Below are 18309 nucleotides of genomic sequence, written 5' to 3' on the forward strand. Positions count from 1 at the left end.
GCATTTGTCCACTAGGAATTGTTTTTTCTTTTCTTTTCTTTTTTGAAATAAAAACAAATTAAACCTGCATTTGTCTTTCAATTATTCAAAAATGCAAACTTGCTAAACTAGCTTTTCACGTAGAATTATGAAAGTATTTTATATAGGCATATTTAGCTGATGAATGATCAGTTTTTCAAATTTTAAATTTTTAGTAATCTACTTCATGCTTATTTGATAGTTGTTTTGAATTGCTTCTAGATTAAGCTGAGACATTTAGGAAATGTTGCAGACCTACACTCCCATCCTGAAGTTAATTTTACAGTTTTATTTTTAATTTGTGTACCACCTGCTATTGTTTATGCTAGCTAGAGCTATATTCATTTGAGGTTGAATCTTTAATTGTTCTGCTTTCAGTTTTTACAAACATATAGCTGCACACCTGCTTTTATATAGTGTGTGTACTGCTGCTCACATATCTGAATGAATGCCTTTGCGCTTGATTTGTTCTCTTTCCTTGTGTTCGTTGGGTCTTCATACTTTTGCATTGTTTTATGGTGTGAATTTTAACCTTAACACTTAATTTTATTTATTATTCTCAAGTTTGGTAAAGTAGGTCAAATCTGACCTAAATCATAAGTATTCAAATGGGACTTACAATTTGAACGGAAGTCTTCTATGTAGTTGGTTCTTACTCAAGGTTTTATCAATGACAATATTGGCTGATGATTGCTTGCCAATAATATAGTAATTTATTAGGTCATGCAATTTTTCAGAAATAAAGGCAAACAAAAGCTAATAGGTGTAATCAGCTGGGTGTCGGGAGATACTGCTCAATCAGTATACAATTGGACGGTCATCAGTCTTTTATACTTGAGCACTTAGGTTATCTTCTGCTGTCATCATTGTAAAACTGCTAAGGCTTCTGCAATCATTTTAAGGTTTTTCTGATGTAGCCTGTTTTTTCTCCTGTAAGCTCTCCACTGTCCGTCTCCTTTTCGTCTGTAAAATATGCCTTACAGCATTACATTTTTCTCATAAGCATTTTTAATTTAATTCATAAATGATTTCTAATCAAAAAATCGTATAACTGTTTATTAGTTTGGCTGACAATTGCTTGTTTGGCTGACGGACAGCACGAGGATTCAACTTCTTTGATTGACCCTTGCGAGGCCTGTTACAAGTGGAACCCATCTTGGAAAACCTCTGTATGACCCTGGCCTGTACTGTAACTCAGTTTCAGGGTGTTACCAATCTTCTTCTTATAGCCTTGGCCATCTTTGTGGAGGGCAAATATTCTAATTCTCAAATCCTTAGAGAGTTATTTGCCATGAGGTGCCATGTTGAACATCCAATGGTCAGTAAGAGAGAATTGTACTCAAAGCACAAATTTTAACTGCTCTAATACAAGATACACAAATTTGTATGGTCCTGTCAAGCAGACATGAACATGATGAATAGGACATGTGACTTTGCATGGTTAAATGACGTACAGCTATTATCACTTAGGGTGTACTCACTTTTGTTGCCAGCTATTTTGACAATAATGGCTGTATGTTGAGTTATTTTCAGAGGACAGTACATATATACTGCTATACAAGCAGCACATTGACTACTCTAAAATATATCCAAGTTTCATTTCTAGTATTGACCCTTGAGAAGATATACTAAAATGTTTGCTGAAATGTGAGGGGTGTACTCACCTTTGTGAGATGTAGTACATCACCATTAGTAGTTTTAGGAGATTAGAGATAGAGACAAAGAAAAATCTTTAAAAAAGCATGCAAATAAAGTATGCAGGTAGGAACCCGCCCCAGACACATTTCACCAGTCCTAATCCTATCAGCATTAATTATTCAAAGAATGGGATAGGGGCTCCAAGAGCCATTAAAGACAAAAGGTGAGAGTCTCAGTGATCCACCACATTTGACTTGCAATAAAGAAAACAGGAATTGGAAGAAACCTCTTGCTAGCAACTTTGCTTAACAGAATCATTCATTTGATGTCATCTTTACTTTAAATGCTAAATATAATGTACTTCACCTTAGTTTTTCATGTGATCTTATGTCAGGACGTAGGGTCAGCAGATCTTAAACATTCTTAAATTTGTAATCCCACATGTATTTATTTATAGAATAAATGTAATAAAGATTATGTAAAATATTGGTTATTTGGAAATTCTATGATCTTTCCATGTGTGTGTGTAATGAGATTTCATAAGTCAATATAAATTTGCATGATAGGAATTTATTGACATTGGTGCAAAGCTCTAAATATTGCATTTCAGAAGATAATGTTAAAATAAATGTGTTAAAGATCCAACATAATTTCTTAATAAATACATTTTAGTTACTTAAATATACAAATGTCTTATCAAACTGTGCATGGTCAAACATTTCAATATACTCTGTGCATTTATTCATCAAACAGTATGACTGCATGCAGAACTTTTATATGACCGTCAATTAAAAAAAATATTGAAATACCTTTGTTTACTTTTTGTTGTCTTTTATCTCTGGGGACAGAGTAATCTGGCCTGTTTGTCTAGTTATTTATTCAAGTAAGCAAGTGAATCAAATATCTACATCTTCGAAACAAACAATAAAGGGCATGTTTTGCCATGTGATATTATAAAGAAACATTTCAAATCACTCATTGCTCCACCATTTTTACTTAACATCCACAATGAGAGAAGCATAGCATTTTCACTCTAGCACATCTCAGGTCTCTTGGCTGCCCGGCATCGGAGAACTTTGAGGAAACTGTCAATTTTGTGGGAATCCCTGCGGAAGCAGGACAACAGGAAATGGAAATTGACAAGTCGAGAGGTTTTATCCTGGCCAAGGTTGTTGAAAGAAAAAGGGAGAGAGGACAGGTTGTCTGAGGATGAGCCCATCTGTGGAGAAGAGAGAAGGGGACAACAAATAAATAAACCCTGCTTAAAGGTGCATTTTAGATTTCTTTCTTTATATCTAAAAATCACTCAGATTTACTTCATATTACCCTCTTACAAACAACATGCACAATATACGCAATGTGAGCTGTTCCTAAAAGCGCATTCACCTTGTGAACGACACGCTCCAGACCTGCACCCAGGCTGTTGATGTTGTCTTGCAGCTCTTTGGTCTTGCTGTTAATGGTGTTGCGTTCTGGATGTGCCAGGCTGGACGCTTCGGAGGAGAGGAGGGTGAGGGGATCGGACCACGCCAGCAGCAGAGACCGAGCCAAAGAAAGCAACTCATCCTCCTGCAGAAACAATCACATAAAACTTCATTCAATGCCCATCTGTTCCGCTTGTAATTACACACAAGACCACAAGAGGTAGATGTTTACTTATGGTTGTCCTTGTCCCTGCCTGCACGTTGAAGTTGGTATTAAAAACGGAAGTTGTAATATTGTGATTTATATCGGAGTGAAACGGCCTCTAGAGCAATTAAAAACTGTAGGGTGCAACTTGATTTTGTCCATTGGTGAGTTTAAAAGGTAGGTTCACGTAAAGCGATTGTGTCTCTTAGAAGACTTGGATTAAACAATTTGATAGGCTACCCCCGGTTTCACAGACAAGGCTTAAGTCTCTGCTTAAAGGAGCTGTATGTAAGATTGTGGCCAAAACTGGTACTGCAATCACTTTCAAATTACTGTAGAGCGGTGTATCCCCTCCCCCTCCTCCCTGACTCAAGGTTGCCAGATAGGCTGCAGGATCCCGCAGGAACGTGACGAGCTGCAGCTGTGGTAACTAGAGCAGAGCTGGCAACCCGGATGCTGCAACACTATTGACTTTGTGATTGGTAGATAGGTGGAGGGTGGAGCATCAGACCAAAACACAACATGACAACATCAACATCAGTTGAGGGCTGCAACTGCACTTTTTAAATGACAATATGCTGGCCGGACAACTGTTGTCAGTGATATAAGTATTTGAAATGTACATGATTTCTTAATGTCTAGTGACATATCAGGGCCATTTTATGATTAATTGAAATACATTTCTTACATACAGCTCCTTTAAGTCTAGTCCTAGTCTAAAATGCATGTTTCAGCTGTTTTAACTGAAAGCACTGACATATTTTAAAATATGTTTTTATTGTTGATATGTTTTATTGTTGATATTGTTTTTTGTCAAGATGCACAAAAGTAATGTTTTATTTTACGGTATATTTATAAAAGCTACTTAAATGTCTTAATTAAACTAAGGCCTAGATCTGGATTAATCTAAACCCCGTCTGTGTAACCAGGCCATGGATTTCTATTATGATCTCTTTAAGAACTTTTTGAAGAGTCAAAGTGTTGGTTGAAGGAGGGACAGACATCTCTTAGATATTTCTTCATTTGTGTTATGAAGATGAACAAAAATCTCATGGATTTGGAACGACATGAGGGTAAGTACATGACCAATTTTTTTTTTTTTTTTTTTTTGGTGAATCACTTTAAGCTACAATAACAGGCTGAAAAAAGTTGGAATAGGATGAGACTCTTAAGACTTCAAATATTTGCAAGCTTTGTAAAGTATTTATATATAAATATATTATATTAATATCATATGTAAAGTGTTTTAATTGTGTTTTTGTATAGTTTGTTTTACATGTTATATAAATTAAATTATAATTTCAATTAAAATATTTTATTTATATTACACTGCATATTAACAAAAAAACAATATTTATTTGATACAAAAAATAAGATGGAATAGGAGAAAGTATTTTTACATTTTAAAAAATAGTAAGATGGATGCATGTGTGCTCTTACCGGCACTTTCAGGGCTTGGTCTTTGTCGTTGGGAATTTGAAGGGAGGATGTGTGGCACATTGACGGACGGGGCATCATTACCCTCCCAAGAGGAGGAAAGTGAGAATCCTGTGGTCGAAAGGTTTAGATCAAAAACAACCAACATCAAATCTATGAAAAAAAAAAAACCTGTTTGAATAAAACTGAAGTCAAAAACAACCCAGTGTGCATGTAACTGTCACACACACACACAATGGACTCTTCCTCACTCCTTGCTGCACTCTCTCTCACTCACATACTACATTAAACCAGCATCCCTCACGATTGTGGGAGGAATCCCCCTTCTTTCACTTGGCCATCAAGCACACCTGGATTTGATCACAGTCTCATCAATGCACTATAAAAGACACTCACTCAGTTAACTCATTGTCTGGTTACCATTATGACTACAGATACCAACCTGAAAAAGATTACTTCCCTGTTCACCATCGTATTCCATTCCAGCATTGTCATCTGCTTGTTTGTCCTCTCCTATTGTGTTCCTGTATAGTAGGGATGGAGAAATGAAGCCTTAAAGCACTGAGGCTTTCCCCTGACTGTTCCAGGAAAAGATTCAAAGCTTCTAGAGCAGCGGTTCTTAATCTGGGGGTCGCAAAGAGGTAGCAGGTGGGTCGCACTCGCAGGATAACTTTTATTTTGAACGCATGTATAAAATACCCGCCTATTAGCACCACCTACCAGCATAGTCACATGGGCTTTGCAATTTGTGGTTTATAGTCATAGCTGGACTGCTGATTAGACATGGAGCAATTTTTAATTGGTGCTGGGAAAAAGCGTCCAGTTGAGAACAAGGAAAGAAGGTCAAAAGCAGAAAATATGATGATAAGTACTCCGAATATGGCTTCACTCAGACCAGCGATCGGTGGGGATTCCCAACCACAGTATGTGATTTGTGGCAAGGTGTTAGCAAAATGCTAAGACACTTGACAACTAAACAAGAATCACCGCAGACAAAGCCACTTTAATTTTTCCAACGAAAACTACCGGAGCTATGTGGTCAAAAATCAATGCTACAGAAAGCCACCAGAGTAAATGATAGGGCTCTACGCACCTTGTTTATTATTTCTCATTGGATTGCCAAAACTGAGAAGCCACACAATTTAGGTGAGACTTTTTTTTTTTCTACCCTGAGTTAAAGAGACTGGTTCTGTTATGTGTGGACAAAGTGCTGCTGATCAATTAGCATTGATTCCAGTCTCAAATGATACAGTGACTGGTTGTATTGGGCAAATGGTAACTTTTCTCTCCAACTTAAGACCGATATTGCAGGAGAAGCACAATAAATGGTTTACGTTAGATTTGTCGGTGAAGGACAATTTACGGAGTATTTTCTGTTTTGTCTCCCTCTTCTCGAACATGCAACTGGTGAGCAACTTTTTGCCACATTGGATTCATTTGTATGTAAACATGACATTTAATTGAAGAACTGTGTGGGTATTTGCTCCAACGGAGCACAGGCAATGACTGGCGCAAATAGTGGATTGGTGATAAAAGTACAGGCTCTGTCTCTATTTTTAGTATGAACGCATTGCATGATACACAGGCAAGCCCATGCGGCTAAGAAAATGGCACCTGATATGAAACAAGTGATGGATGAAGCGGTCAACGCGATAAATACAAGCCATTATCATTACTACTTACCTGTTTGATCTGGATCCATTGTCTTACCTGTATGCTCACCTGTGTCTTTAATAAACCTGCTTTGGGTTCTTTCCACCATTCATTGAGTCAACATTACAGATGACCAGACCTACCAACACTATGAACCCAGCAGGCACCGCCAACATTCTGCACTCCCTGATTTAGCTACTCTGTGTCCCTGCCGAGTCCCTGTTCACCCTCACCCAAGATGGCCACCTGGATGAGTATGTGGAGGATTTCCTTGAGATCTGTCACGAGTTGCGCTGGGATAAGTCCCTTACATCTTGGACTGGGATGGATGACATACTTGGCCAGATGTTACTGTTGAGTGAGGGTCATAGTTCCTTGGTGGACTTCATTGATTACACCCTGTGGGTTTGTGGATCTTCACACAGTGGGGAAAGTGGAGGAGCAGACCCACCAGCCCATCTTCCCAGTACAAGTAGCTCCACCTTGGCTCCACGCTCCCTCGGCTCCACCATGGTCTATCATCCCTCAGGCTCCGTATAGGCCCGTCAATCCTTGCTCTGGCACAGCTTTGGACTTGTGGATCTCCATCTGTGCCTCGACCCACCACCCCTCTGGCTCCCCCAGGCTCTTTCCGGTTCTCCCATCATCCTCAATCGCACCGACTCTGCCCAGGTCTGCTAATTGATGATCCTATCACAGTCTCGTCAATGCCCTATAAAAGACACTCACTCAGTTAACTCCTTGTCTGATTACAATTATGACTAGACTCTACATCCTGTGAATAATACCAACCTGAATAAATACTTGCCTGTTCTCTATCTTCCATTCCACTCCAGCATTGTATTCTCCTCGTTTGTCTTCTCCTTGTGTGTTCCTGTATAGTGAGTGTTACTATCAACCAAGGACTATATTGTATACTGCTCTGCCTTTACCATTACTACTGTTTGATCTGGATCCTGTTTGATCAGGATCCATTGTCTTACCTGTAAACTCCCCTGTGTCTTCAATAAACCTGCTTTGGGTTCTTTCCATCATCCATTGTATAAGTCAACGTTACTGTAACAACATGCACTTTTTCTTTTTTACGAGGGTGTTTAGTACTTACCAGGTCATTGGTGAGAGAGGTGCTGAGGGAGTGAAGTTTGTCTGAAAGTTGAGAGGCTCTTTCCAGTAAATCATTCAGACCGACACCATTGATTGAGGCAAACGCACACATCAGGACAGTCACTGAAAAGAAAAGAGAAAAAGGAACAGTTAAACAATATTGTCATCAGGAGTATGGACAAAGAATAAAGGCAGATAGAGGGAGCTAAAATCAAGTAAGCTTGAACTGAAAAGGGGATGTAACAAGGGAGTAGAGATAAAGTGTAAAATGTGGTGGGGAAAGGTTAGATTGAGGAAGATAAGGTTTGCTTACCTGCAAAGTATAGTCTAGATCCTTCAGCCATCATTTTAACTGGATTCTTTATTCTCTTACTTGAATCTTTGCAGTCTGCCTTCCTCTCCTGAGCGTTTCATTATATAGACCTACTCCTTTCATTTGGGTATGCAGTAAGTTTTACACTCCAGGTGTATTGTACCTAAACTAGTTCAGTCCTGAAACTAATGAAAAACATTGTTTTGAGAGTTTGGTTAATCAATATTGATAAGCTGCTTGAGTAGATACAGGACACAGGAGGGTAAAACTCACCAGGAGTCACATGAGGTGCCAAATAAATAAATGTAAAACATTATTTCTTTTAATTACTGGATGGAGAAACTTCTGAATATAGAGCTTATTTCAAGTGAAAAGGGGATTTTGGTGATGTGTGTTTTTGAATTTCAAAAAATGTGTTTAGTGTGATGCGATTACTTTAGGATATCTGAATGGAAGAACAAATGGAAAATGAAACAGTTCTCATACTGCACCACTCTGGAGGTACCCATTCTGCACTCTTGCACCCATGTGCCGTTTAAAGAAAGTCTACACATTACAGACCCTTCCCCCATGTGGAAACACCAATTTGTCATGTCCTGTTGTGGACTGAGGGCTTTTATGCCTTTTTTGTTTCTTTTCTTTCCTTTCCTGGTTTATGTATGTCTGAATGTGCTGGTTAAACCCAATTCTTATGAACAGTTTCCTGTTCTATGCTGCCTTGTTTTTTTTTAACTATTTGATTTTTAACATTTTTCCATGTCTGTGTGGGGAAATTCTTCTGTTACCCCCCCTTGCTTCTGTGTACAATTCGTTCAGAAAACACACACACACACACACACACACACACACACACACACACACACACACACACACACACACACACACACACACACACACACACACACACACACACACACACACACACACACACACACACACACACACACACACACACACACACACACACACAAACACACACACACACACAGAGAGAGAGAGAGAAACATACAAACAAACAAGACACATGCCCTCTAAATTCAGTTGGGTATTTGCTGAGAGCTTGTTGCCAAGCTCTTCTTTCAGTTGCCCTCCTTTAATGCAAAATATCAATCCAGCTAACAGGGAATGTCCTCAGAACATTCTGAAACGGTTCTCTCAAAATTATGAACAAACGTTCTTCCAATAACATTAATACATTTTTCATTCAAAGTTATTCTCAAAACGTTAGCACAAAAACTTTATTTTTATCAATTTTTCATGGACCTGAAACGTTCTTTGGGATGTTCGTTCAGTGTCTTTTTTTAGGCCTAGACTACAGAATTTTCAGAGAACATTCAAAAGTAATGTTCCCATCATGTTTGCAAAATAATAAAATGGAATGTTCCCTTAATGTTTCCATAACCAAGAAAAAAACGTTTTTAAATAATTTTTAAAAATACTGATTTTACTATTATTGTTAGTTTATTGTTTTTATTTAGCCAGTTACAGTGCATGACCTTACATGACCTTGAAATGTAAAACTTTAAGGCCTTATGCAACATTTTATGTAAGAAATTTTATGTTATGTTAAAATCATTCATTCATTCTTTTAGCTCAAATTGGCTTAAACTATTTCCAAACTGCTCATATATTTCAGGGAACTTACTTTTCACATATATTTTAGGGAACTTATAAATTTAATTTGACAAATCCCTAAAGACCTCATCAGTAGACTACCATAACATGTATTGAAGGACAGCAATTCCAATAAACAGCTTTGTAATTTTAAAGCGAGAACAGTTTTGTATTCTAGTGTGTCCGCTGCCTTATGGGGCGTTACTCCTCCTAAAAGACTCCTAGAAGGAGGCGTGGATCCAGTAGTAGGCTACTCAGTTCAAAAATATTAATTTTGTTTTCCATTTAACTCTTGACAGAATCCTTCCGGGCTGCAGTTCCAGGTAAAGTAATTGGTTGGCATGTCATGCAAATGTAATTAAAAACACTTTAGCTCGTTGACAGCAGTGTAAATATACATGTGTGAGAGTTGATTGTTCAGAGAACACGGCGTTCTGGTCGCAGTTTAGTACCTCCGTCATTTTCAGATGCGTCTGTTGCTTTCAGTCATTTGTTCCTACAGGTTTAATCGCATAGCCTAGGCTACTCTTGATTTAGACCTTGATTTAGACAGGTAGGCTTAACCAAGCTTAACTTTTCAACTGACCGTTGAGGAGGTGAGTTGTTGCAGAGATCCGCAAAAGTTTCAGATATTCGAAAAAGTAACAGGTAGGCTATGCCTGAAATGTTATTTCGTTGCAGTTAAAAAGTATCCACTCCATGCTCCACATGTCGAATGCGTTTTAAAAAGAATGCCAAGATAGGTAACGTTAACAGCGTTAAGCCTTACGAATTTGACGTTAATGAAACTGTCATTGTAGCCATAAAATAATTTTGTTTATTCAGCGAACATAATGCAAACAAAAAAGGAGACCTAATAAGGTGGAAAAATCACAATACAAATAATTCAATTAAATATATATTGTAATAGAATATAAAGCCTGTAGGCCTAGTTTTAACCCTTTAAGGTAGGCTACGCACCATGAAAAAAGCAAAGGAAAAATTATTTCTTTGCATTTTTTATTCAATTATGATAACAACAACAACAATCAAAAAAACAATTTTAATTAGACCTTACAGTATTTTAATACAATCCTCTACCAAACGGTTGAGACGTCTGTTCATAATAAAAGAACAACATTCAGAACAAGTCATATTAAGTGCATTTTCTTGACCAATAAAAAAATCTGATGGCTGCTATTGATGGCTCTTACAATGCTAGTCATATAGTAATACACAAACATAGTCAATTTTAAATTATGAAATTAATAGTAACACCAGAATTGGTGTTAATTCTTCAAATGTATTCTTGATATTTACCATAATACAGTACAGAAATGCTGAAAAAATGATATTGATCAAATATTTTTTATCAAATATGTAATTGAATAATATTAAAATTAATCATTTTAACAACACTAACCCTTTTGTTCATTGTAAATAGCTAATTTTACCAACATTAGCTAATTTTATTAGCTAATTTTTACTACCTTAAAAGGACAACTCAACCGTTTGGTAGAGCATGTTTTAAAAAAATTATTTGACCCTTATAAGACTTATTTTTGTTTAATTAAGTTACATAATTCTGTTTAACAACTCCTCTGAAACGATAATATGTCAACCAAATAGTCTTACCTTTAAAAGTCCCGCCGATATGCGTCATCAAAGGAGGAGCAAATTTTCGCTGTGTCATGTGCTGTTTGAAGGAACACTGAAATGGCATGCTGCTCACAGACACAGTGCCATCTAGTGGATTTTTTTAGCATTGCACAACTACACCAAACGGTAGAGATGGCTCATTCAGGTTGAGTTAAGCTTGATGCATTTTTCAATAAAATATAGTGACTTTAAGTGTGGTCTACCAAATGGTTGAGTAGTACCTTAAAGGGTTAAGTCCTATATAGTATATACTATTGATATTATTTACATTTCTTGTTGTGCATCCAACCCAAACTGCGTGACATTAGTTTAGGCCTATTTGAACGGATTAGACGGATATTGCGCTTTTGTTTCTTCTTTTTTTTAAGTTGCCATGCCACCGCCAGCATTTTTGATAATATTCCTAAAACTTTTATGGCCCCCAAAATATTTTGTTGAATGAATATCTGAACATGCAATATATCAAAGGAAAGAAAAAAATATACTGGCTTTATACTACTTTATTTTTCCTTTTTCTAAAAAAAAAAAGAGCAACATTTTGAACAAAAAGCTGAGAAAATTGCGTTTTTGTCAAAGACTACGTCCGAGCCTTAGTAGGCCTAACACATGTTGGGCTCGAGGTCCGAGGCTTTGGCCTCGCCCTGCACATATCCCTGGCTCTCACTGGCCCCACAGTGGAAAAGCGGCTACTGTAGTGCGCAACTCACAGTTTAAAGGGGAAGTTATAAATACTATGTGATGCGCTCTAAAGTGGCTGTTTTTTTTTTTTTTTTTAGCCATGACGTCGTAATATAAGAAATATTATTTAATTAATCTGTTTACATGAGCTACATTAGTATACATAAATGTAAATATGGGGAAGGTAAGCCTTTGTTTTTCATTTTAAAGAAAAAGTTTAATACCTAAAAATAGTTAAATAAAAAAGCTGCAAAATGTTTTAATATTTGTAATTTTTTTAGTTTATAGCTACTCATGTACACCCCTGATGTATCTGTAAACCTTTTAAACCAATAATTGAAATATAATCAATTGGATTTCATTTAAATTATGTTGCTTTTATATGAAAACAGCTGGTGCTTGAGAAGCCTTGAAGCAGTGCACATGTCATGAAAAAATATTGCCATTAGGGGGTGTCCATGCACAGTCCATGACATAACACAGCACATAGTGACGCTTTTACTGTGTCCAAATGCAAGTTTCTCTGCTGCATACTTCTCATCGTACTTCGTTACTCACTGTGCTTTTAGATGAAGAAAGAAGCACAATTATTTGCCTTTTTTTGTGTTTGAAAGACCAAACTTTTAAAATGGTGTCTTTGCTGTATGGTTAGTATGGTTGAAGCCGATCACTGTTTGATCTCTTGCGCATGCACACATATGTGCACTCTCATGTCCGTCATTTCATCCCCCCCCCTAACTATGTACACTCCTCCTCCCTCTTGCCAACTCTAACTACCCATTCTCTTTTTTCTTCTTCTGCACATGCAACCACAGGAGCGCACAGAGCAGCCAAGCATTAACACCAACACCATAGACCATGTCGGACTCAGAGACTGCAGCTCCTGCCGAGACCCCTGTCCCAGCACCCTGTGTGACCATCAAGGCAGATTTAGACAAATGGTAAGTGACTAGGGTAGCAGTCATGTATAGTCCATAATGCATGGTCCGTTCTGCAACCCTGTATGGACCGCATGAATATTTGTTAAATTGTGATTCTTCAATATGTAGGTTTATTCCCACATAGCTTTATTATTGGTCTCAAATAGTTAGGATCGTGGTGGGATTTCTGATATTCAGTAGAATTATGATATGCTGTGTAAATTCTATATTGTGATGGCGATCCAAAATGGAGGGAAGGAAGGACCTTTCGACGAATGCGAAGTGAAAGGTTCACGCAGGGGGAACCAGTATTTTTAATAAGATGTAACTCGATTAAGTTTTGTGAGTTTTTTAAATGGTTTGATTGGTGTCAGTTTTATCCAAGTTGGCAGCAGCAGTGGGGGGGTGACGGGGTTGCTCATTAAGAGCATTCTGGGCTTTTTCTTCAACAGTTCTTCCTCACGGCTGATTGGCTGTTGGGAATGTGTCTACGTCATACTTTTTCTCTCGCTCATCCTCCCCATCCCTGTTTTACCCTCTCAGTCTTCGCCATTTCTGTCCCTGCAGTCTCCATGGGCTCGCTTTGTCATGTTTGAGGGTTGACCACTTAAATGAGAGGGAATTACTGATGTTTGCGAATAAACCATTTCTCCGTTTTCCCCTGCCCTCCCACTTATGGGTATTGTTGGTTTTATATCCTGAAAATGAAGGGGATTGTGATGGCAAGTGATGAACGTTCATTTGAAATGTTATGTCTTCTCTACTTTTTATGGTTTCATTGTGTACCCTTTCTCATTGACACCAGCCATTGCTCAAGCTGTATTTTGACCCGAATCCCCACACCCACTTACCCACCCAAAATGCAGATTGGCTGCTTTTGGTGTTTGTAGTGTCGACAGGCCTGGGCAGCATGAGAACGCAGATAAGGTTGCACATACCCTGACCTTTGGTGTGCTAGGACCTGATAGGGGGAGGGTGTGGGGTTAAGAATTTGGTTGAATAATGTGTCACTTTTCCATCTGAAGCATGCCCTGTCTATCACAATCATCTCCATTTACAGGATATAAAATCAACAAAATCCAGTAATCCAGAAAGCATTGGTGAGAGGGCTGGAAAAATGGAGAAAAGGTTAATTGAATTTGCAAACATCAGTAATTTCCTCATGTGAGCAGTCACCACTCAAACATGAGAATGGGAGGCTGCAGGGACAGACATGACTAAGACTATTGGGAAAAATATGGAATGGAAGAACTGTTAACAGTTGAAACTCTATTAGCAGGTCAGTTTGTTATTGATCTTTCTGTGATCATTTTGACCAGAATCTTGCATGCGTTGCTGACTAGCTGAATGTTTAAACTCACAGAAGGCCGACCTTTAAGTAAAGTACACCACACTGGTATTTATAGTGCACTCGTACATGGGTATGTGTAGATGTGTGTTTCTGTTATTTATTATACAGTGTGGCATGTTCTATTTACTGGATCATTTTACACCTGGTCTAAGCATGTCACAGTGGCCATCTTGTCTGTTTTTTTGTCATGCTACGCCACAAAGGGGATTCATCATGGGCTTTAAAACCAGAAGAGGATTACCGTTACAGGTTTAACCCCAGAAGCCAGCAGTTATTCACTGGGAGAATGTATCTGGTAGTGTGTTGTGGAACATCTGACCTTCAGATCTCTTGTTGCTGCTCTCTGGCAGTGTAAATTTGTGCATTTCATATGACCTTATGACCTTGAGGTGTTCTCTATCTTTGACTAACTCAGCCATAGAGTTAGGAACAGCCATTTTGTTTTAGGTGTGTCCTTTCAAGAATTATAATGCAAAGCAAAAGTTAATCTTTTACACTCAAAGCAATTTCCCCCCCTCTCATTTATGTTAGCATGCCTGTTCCTGTAGCAGTTGGAATGCATTATTCTGGTTTTGCAGAAGCCCCCCTCAGGGTAAACAGTGTTACTCAATCTATCAATAAACAAAGACCTGTTTGTCAGCACAGGATGAGCTTAGTTGTAGGAGCTCCACATGGAGCTCATCTACTAAATCAATTGCATATGGACTCAATAGTTATTAGATTCTTATTGAATTTTTCTTTAGCTCAAGTAAAACTATCCAATTTTTAGAGTACTATTTCCTTTTTGTTGTGTTTAAGAGCACTCCTAAGCCGTGCCCTTTTTCCTTTTGCATTATATATGTGGAGGACTAGCCATCATGTGAATTATTCAGTCTTAATTTGGGGAAGGTGATCATCATCTCCCCGTTTGACTGTTCATTTTTGCTATCATTGTAGTTTTACACCCCAGAATAAGGTCTTCCAATATTTGACTCCCAAATAGCACACTTCGGTTTATTTAATGCACTTTTGAGGTGATTTAACACATTTTAAACAATGTATCTGTCTTGAAGGAATTGTTCACCCAAAAATGAAAATTCTGTAATTTACTGACCCTCATGTGATTCCAAATCGTTCGTTCTTCTGCGGAAACACAAAACAAGATATTCTGAAGAATGTTGGTAACCAAACAGTTTAGATTTCCATTGACTTCCATTGTATGGACAAAAAAAGAGAGATGTTTCTCAGAACATCTTTTAAGTTCCACAGAATAAAGTAAGACATACAGTTTGGGAACAACATGATAGAGAGAGTAAATGTTTACAGAATGTTCATTTTTGGGTGAACTATCCATTTAACACTAGCTTTTAAATGGATTGTGCTTTTTCAACCATTTCTTTTTATACCACATGTTAAAGTGTTTAAATATTTGACTCCCAAATCAAAAATAACCATGTTCTGGTTCATTATATGCAGACCAAAACATGAGTGGTTTTCCAGTTGACCTAAAAGGGTTTTGTGATCTCCAGTTATTGGTTGTTGAGGATAAGGACATAATCTGACCCTAATAGTTTTTTGTACAATAGAAGGCAGCTTGTCTCACACTGTTGATTTAATCTTGTTTCACAATGGTCCATTCTCCCCTTGCATGTCCTCTCTGAATCCCTGAAGTATTAAAATGGCTGCCTATGAAAAGGAAATGCCCTTGGCGAGTGCAATCCCCCATGCATCCATATACCTACGTCACATGGCTCATTAGAACCAGTCTGCATAAGGCTCTTTATATTTAAATTGACCAGCTGTGTGTTACATCACTGCTCACTGAGGAGAGGGAGAGCTCACTTATGTCAGCGTGTGAGATGCAGCAGATGATCTGTGGGGGAGGAGACACTGAAATAATTTTCTAACCAGTGGAGGGGCTCTCTGTCACGACATCTCCCTCTTTTAGCAGTAGGCATGTCTCTTTTTCATTACCTGCTTGCTTTGTCACGTGATTCTAGGGCTCTCTCGTTCAGATGGATTATTTGCCTCCCTCTCTTTGCATTTTTTCCCCTCCCTTCGCACTGTTATTCCAGGCCTCGTTTTCGCTCCATCACTCTAATGCAGTGTGTCAGTGTCTGCCGTTGTTTGGTGGGGAGAGGCTCAAATAATCTCACTCGCACAAATGGATACATACTGTCTCATTCAGTCCCAGTAGAATCCAGCCTGTCATGAATTCACATTTTATGACTAAAGACACAACTAATGTTATGTATATGTCTTTACAGTGTGTGGTACAGAACCTTCATAATTTTATGCAGTCGTGTGTGCTATAGTGACAAATTCTGAGAGTGACAAATCTTATTTTGTCAGCATTTTTTATGTTGTATATGTGATATGTTGATGTGAATGAGTGTGTGTATAGGCCTATGTGTGCTGGAGTAATGACCATGTGTTCTGTGTGCTTCAGTGTAAAGGAGAATGGTGAGGAAGCGTGTAAGGAGCTGATGGAGGCGTTTGCTGCCTGTGTGAAGAGCAATGCTGAGGCTTCATGAGGAGCTCAACATGTAGGAAAAGTAATGCATATTAACTTGCTTCATTCCCCTCAACTTTGTCAGATGTATATTTTATTTATGTCAGTTCAGGCGTTGTTATCATGTACTGTCACTGTGTGGAACATTAGATTGGAATGGTCTAATAATTAGGGATACACAGATATATCATTTATTTAAAAATAAATGTATTATTTTTAAATGTATTGATTTAAACAAAATGTATGTGTTTAACTGATTGAGACAACTTTTTTCAATTTCTTTCAAATTAATTTCTACTGCAAATATATGGTACTGATATATTGTGCATCCCTTATAAGAATAGTCAAGAGCCTAATCGCATTGTTGAATTTTGTACCTGTCATCATCATATTTGTGTTTGTTCTCAGGGGTTTACTGCACTGAGTCCTCCACCTTCCCAGCATTCCCTGTAGCTCATGGCACTGGACTAAATGATGGGGTTTGGGGTTTGGCAGCAGAGACCATACTTGTGTCTCTTCCCTTCTCTACTATGTGAAGCTTACATGGATTCCAACAACCACCAACCTCCCCTCCCCTATTATGGCTGTTTGTATTGATCTGTTTGTTGACAGTTTGGAAGACCTCGTGATTTGATGTAAATGATGTGTCTCAGATGCTTACAAAATTGAATAAAATTTTTAAAATGGTTCAACATTGTAACTGAATTTGTTTCTCAAACAAAAACGGCTCTCATTAACTCACTTAGCAGATCCTACCTAGCCAAAGGTGACTTCTAATGAGTCCCTTTGATTTTATTTATATACAAGTTCAAACCTTTAAGGTGGCTGCAGTGAAGTGGATTGTAGGCAAGGATTATGTAGATCTTTGTAATGGGTTTAGGTGAACTAAAGAAGGAGATTAGAGTATTAGTGACATTGGAAAGCTTAAACTCCTCACTTTGACTCATTAAGACGCACACAAATACACCCATTCAAATCCCCAACTGCACTGATCTCATCATTCAATCAATCAGATCTAAGGCACTTTCCTGAGCTGATCTATTAGCAAGCAAGCTAGAAGTGTGAAGACTTGTTCTATAACCAAGAAAAACAAAATCCTAAGGGTGTGGACTATGCTCACACATGCAGTAAAGGCAGGTTACGTCTCATTTAAATAGTTCAAAACAAGAAATGTGAGCTAATTAACAATGCAAAAGCCTTGTCACACCAATTTCACCGCTTGCATAAGCAGAGAAAATGCTGATTATAGTTGGATGATGATGTCCATGAAGGACTGATCAAATGTTGAGATTGTTGTTTGTGAGTTAAAGAAAAGAAAAGTAATTAAACAAAAAAAGTAAAATAAAGTTAACTAAAAAATAAAAACCATAAATTTGAATAGAAAATTAAAGAATTGAAGAAATAAAGAAAATACTTTTTGTTTACATGTCACAGTTAACTTTCAACAGAACCATGCGTGAACATGAATGTGTTGTTAGATAATTCGAATTCAAAACATTTTAGGACAAAAGGCTTCTATTGACAAAAAAGATACGGAATCCCTGTTCTAGATGATACCTGACTTGTGACATTGGAGGGGTGTGTCGATGTGAAACAAGTTTGTTGTGAATGATGGTACGGGTTTACCTTTATAATCTATTTCAGCCATTTTAAGGCACTATACAAAATAGCTTAAAATAGGCAAATGCAAAGTTAATCACTACCTTTCATGGTTATTTGCTTTATGCAAAATATACTAAATGTATTCGTTTGTTTCATGCTCAGTTGCAGGAAGGAACAATAAGATGATGATCAGGTAAAACAGCTTTAATAATCCACAGTCAAA

At 37.8% G+C, this 18309-nt stretch overlaps 1 protein-coding gene and 1 long non-coding RNA gene across 3 annotated transcripts; one reads left to right on the forward strand and one right to left on the reverse strand.

Moving 5' to 3' along the window:
• Nucleotides 1-2206: 2206 nt before the first annotated feature.
• Nucleotides 2207-7853, reverse strand: prl (prolactin). The gene is made up of 5 exons (XM_056255270.1): nucleotides 7793-7853; nucleotides 7481-7602; nucleotides 4726-4833; nucleotides 3043-3225; nucleotides 2207-2875 (listed from the first exon to the last, which is right to left on the reverse strand). The coding sequence occupies exons 1-5, from the start codon at nucleotides 7824-7826 to the stop codon at nucleotides 2690-2692; spliced, it is 633 nt and encodes a 210-aa protein (XP_056111245.1). The 5' UTR covers nucleotides 7827-7853; the 3' UTR covers nucleotides 2207-2689.
• A 1782-nt stretch (nucleotides 7854-9635) lies between these two features.
• LOC130088492 (uncharacterized) lies at nucleotides 9636-17176 on the forward strand. Of its 2 annotated transcripts, none has more exons than XR_008807472.1 (4): nucleotides 9636-9729; nucleotides 12538-12663; nucleotides 16422-16527; nucleotides 16893-17176. It is a non-coding gene; the product is annotated as an uncharacterized LOC130088492 (long non-coding RNA). The 2 variants fall into 2 exon arrangements; XR_008807473.1 differs by lacking the exon at nucleotides 9636-9729 and adding an exon at nucleotides 9980-10002.
• Nucleotides 17177-18309: the final 1133 nt, after the last annotated feature.

The sequence above is a fragment of the Rhinichthys klamathensis genome, unplaced genomic scaffold (genome assembly GCF_029890125.1).
Source record: "Rhinichthys klamathensis goyatoka isolate OS25496 unplaced genomic scaffold, OSU_Roscu_1.1 h1tg000119l_1, whole genome shotgun sequence".
Classification (NCBI taxonomy): Eukaryota; Metazoa; Chordata; class Actinopteri; order Cypriniformes; family Leuciscidae; genus Rhinichthys; species Rhinichthys klamathensis.